Raw genomic sequence first — 2,966 nt, 5'->3', positions numbered from 1 at the left:
TTCTCGCCCAGTGTCTGCCGGCCATGGACCTTCTCACGGTGGACAGTGTAGTGGCTGTACTGCTCTGTTATGCACGCCGTCCGGTTCTTGAAGGCCTCCAGGGAAGAGTTCTGCCACCATGGCCGCAGGTTGCCCTCCTTGTCATACTCCCGTCCTGTGGGACAGAACCATGGGGCAGGGTGGGACCAGGGAACACTGGTCCTCTGCAAAGCCCCAGCTGCAGGTGTCATGAAGCAGGGTGGGACAGCCCCAGCAGACACCAGGGGACCTGACACCTTGGGTCCATGCCCAGGGGAGATAAGGTCCCACTGTGCCTGCTCTGGATGGGGCTCAGACTGTGCTTGGGTCCCCAGCAATCCCCTGGTGCATCCCCACTGTCCCAAGCCAGATTGGTCACCCCAAATTCCCCCATTGACCCCATCTCGGCTCCAGGGCTGCAGTGAAGGCACAAAGCAGAGCAGATGTGAGAGGGATGCATCCCGCACCCCTTGGGGAGGAGGATGAGGGGGGCTGCAGACACTGTGTCCTCACCAAGCGGATGGAGCGAAAGCTGCACAGAGAAGCCGGGGGGAGGTATCGGCGGGTGCCACCTGGGGAGACAGGATGATAGAAGGGGGGGCCAGGAGGGCACGAGCACGCATGATGCAATGGATGGCAAAGCAGGATACCTGTGAGCCCATGGCACCTCCCCCACGTTGAGGGGAAGGGGCAGGAAGGTGATGGGGGCTGGGGCTGGCACTGCCATTGGGCTCTCACCTTGGTCATCGAAGGCATGGGTCAGCTCATGTCCCATCACCACACCGATGCCACCAAAATTAAGAGCTCTGTGGGGCCACAGGAGAGAGACAGGTAAGTGCAGGAGGATGATGCCATTGCAGCCTGCCCTGGCCCGAGCACCCCACCCACAAATGGCACCCCATCTGTGTTCAGGGGACCCAGTGAGTCTCTGCTCCAGTTGGCAGCCAGCTGGGAATGAGTCCTGTTGGGGACACTGGTGACCCCACAGGGACTTTGCAGGTTGTCTTGGATGCAGTATATAAAGCCTTGAGGGACCCTCAAGCCTCCCAGAGCTTTGCTTTGTGACTGTGGCGGACTCTGTGCAGTGCTGGCCCTGATCCAGACCATGCCCCGCCATCCAAGGAGATGCTCCCATCCCTGTGCCAGGCTTACTTGGGGTGGTTGCGGGCGTAGAAGGGAGCCTGCAGTATGCCAGCGGGGAAGACGATCCCATTCTTGGTGGGCAGGTAGTAGGCATTGACGGTCTGTGGGGTCATGCTCCACCTGGGGCAGGGAGGTGGGACACAGGCAGGCAGGGATGTGTCCCCTCTCCCTGCTGCCCCGCCACCCTCCTGTGCTGTTTCCCACCATGGGTGCCCTGTGCTGCCCTGCCCAGGGCTGGCACCTTTACCCCCACTCCATGACCAAAGGATCCTGTCCTGCGGACAAGCCAGAGCCACCCCAGGTGATATACAGTGCTGCGCTACCCCACGGTGAGACCTTCCCTGCAGTGAAGCAGTGCCACCCAGGCCATGCTGGGGACAGTGCTGTGGCACTGCTGGTGTCATATCTTCTGCTCCCCCCAGGCTCTCCCTTACTGGTCGCGGTTGGGGGGTTTCCGGAGCTGGTCGGCCATCACTTTGGCAGAGAAGTTGTAGAAGTTGAGCATGTTCTGGAAGAAGGAGTCCTCCGAGACCTCATACTGGTGAGGAGGAGGAAGGATGAAGAGGAGCCCACTGTGTGGTTCCCCCCACCAGTGGTACCAGGGTGACTCCACACAGTGCCCCATCCCAAATGGGTCCCCCAAACAGGGACATTGCCCTGCCAGGGCTTGGTATAAGGAGGGGTTGCACCCCCTCCCCACAAGCTGGGTCCTCCCCTACCCCATCATAGACATCATCCAGCTCCTTGTTGTCTAGGATGAAGTCAGGGAAGCCGATCATGTCGTAGATGGCATCTGCCTGTGTGGGGAGAGGCCCTGGCAGTGAGATGGAGCTGGAGGCTTACCAGGACAAGGGGAGGTCTTCCACCCGCTGCCCCTGCCAGGGTCACCTTTTCCTTTGCAGCCTGTCTGGTTGCCTCATCCATCCAGTCTAGCTGGTCCAGGGACACTTCAAAGGCTGCCCGGATCTCGCTGATCATTTCCTCAGCCTGGGGAGGGAATGAAGCCCCCTGTCCCCAACAGTCCCTTGGACAGGGATAGGGTGGGCAGGGTGGGATCTCTCCAGGGCTGGGTGTCCCATTTTCCCGCTCCCTGCCTTCCAGCCCTAGGATTTGGCTGGGGGAAGGGGAGGAATTCCCATGGATGCTGAGGGGGAGGGGACAGGGGAAGAAGTGTCCTCACAATGGCTTTGCTGTCCCTGTCGAAGGTGGCTTTGACAAAGAGGGAGCCCAGAGCGAAGCCCAGTGTGTCATCTGTGTTGGAGATGCAGGTTTGCCAGCGAGGTGTGCAGGACTGTGGGAGCAAGATGGGGGTCTGTGAGACCTCCAGTCCCCTCCCCTGCTTCCTTCCTTCACCCAGCCCAGCTCTGCCCCCTCCCCAAGGGGGAGATGCTCAGCAGCTAAACCCCCACCCCAAAAGATGATCCCTGTGTTCTCTCTGCAGCATCCAGAGCATCCCAAGGGCAGAGGTGGTTCTGTCTCCTTCCAGGCTGGGGGCAGAGGGGGCTCTGTCCCTGTTACCTTCCTGGTGCCATAGAGTGTCTCCAGCAGCCTCTCCTGGGCTGTCTCAAAGCGCTGGTCCAGGCTGGAGGCTGTCTTCTGCACCAGGTTCCAGATCAGGTAGTTGTTTAGGATGCTGCAGGAGCAGAGCGATGCTGTGGCTCACCATGCCCTAGCCTCCAAGCCACAAGCGAGCCCATAGCATGCCCCTGCCATGAGGACAGCCCCAAATGGGGCCTGGCCAGTGGCTCACGGGAGCCTCCCCTCCTGTAAGGGCTGTTGATGCGGTCCGCGACCTGCTGGAGGGA

At 60.7% G+C, this 2,966-nt stretch overlaps 1 protein-coding gene across 1 annotated transcript in view; it reads right to left on the bottom strand.

Moving 5' to 3' along the window:
- The window catches only part of LOC104410069 (endothelin-converting enzyme 2-like), a gene marked incomplete at both ends in the record, with an annotated part of 5,424 nt that overhangs the window by 283 nt on the left and 2,175 nt on the right, over window positions 1–2,966 (bottom strand). The window contains 8 exon segments of the mRNA XM_010020129.1: window positions 8–154; window positions 757–824; window positions 1,171–1,281; window positions 1,596–1,699; window positions 1,881–1,958; window positions 2,050–2,148; window positions 2,342–2,452; window positions 2,680–2,796. Coding sequence (XP_010018431.1) covers window positions 8–154; window positions 757–824; window positions 1,171–1,281; window positions 1,596–1,699; window positions 1,881–1,958; window positions 2,050–2,148; window positions 2,342–2,452; window positions 2,680–2,796 — 835 coding nt within the window.

This window comes from Nestor notabilis, unplaced genomic scaffold (assembly GCF_000696875.1).
Source record: "Nestor notabilis isolate BGI_N333 unplaced genomic scaffold, ASM69687v1 scaffold23488, whole genome shotgun sequence".
Classification (NCBI taxonomy): domain Eukaryota; kingdom Metazoa; phylum Chordata; class Aves; order Psittaciformes; family Psittacidae; genus Nestor; species Nestor notabilis.
The sequence above is the reverse complement of the archived record's forward strand: the minus strand, read 5'-3'. Positions and strand labels throughout refer to the sequence as shown.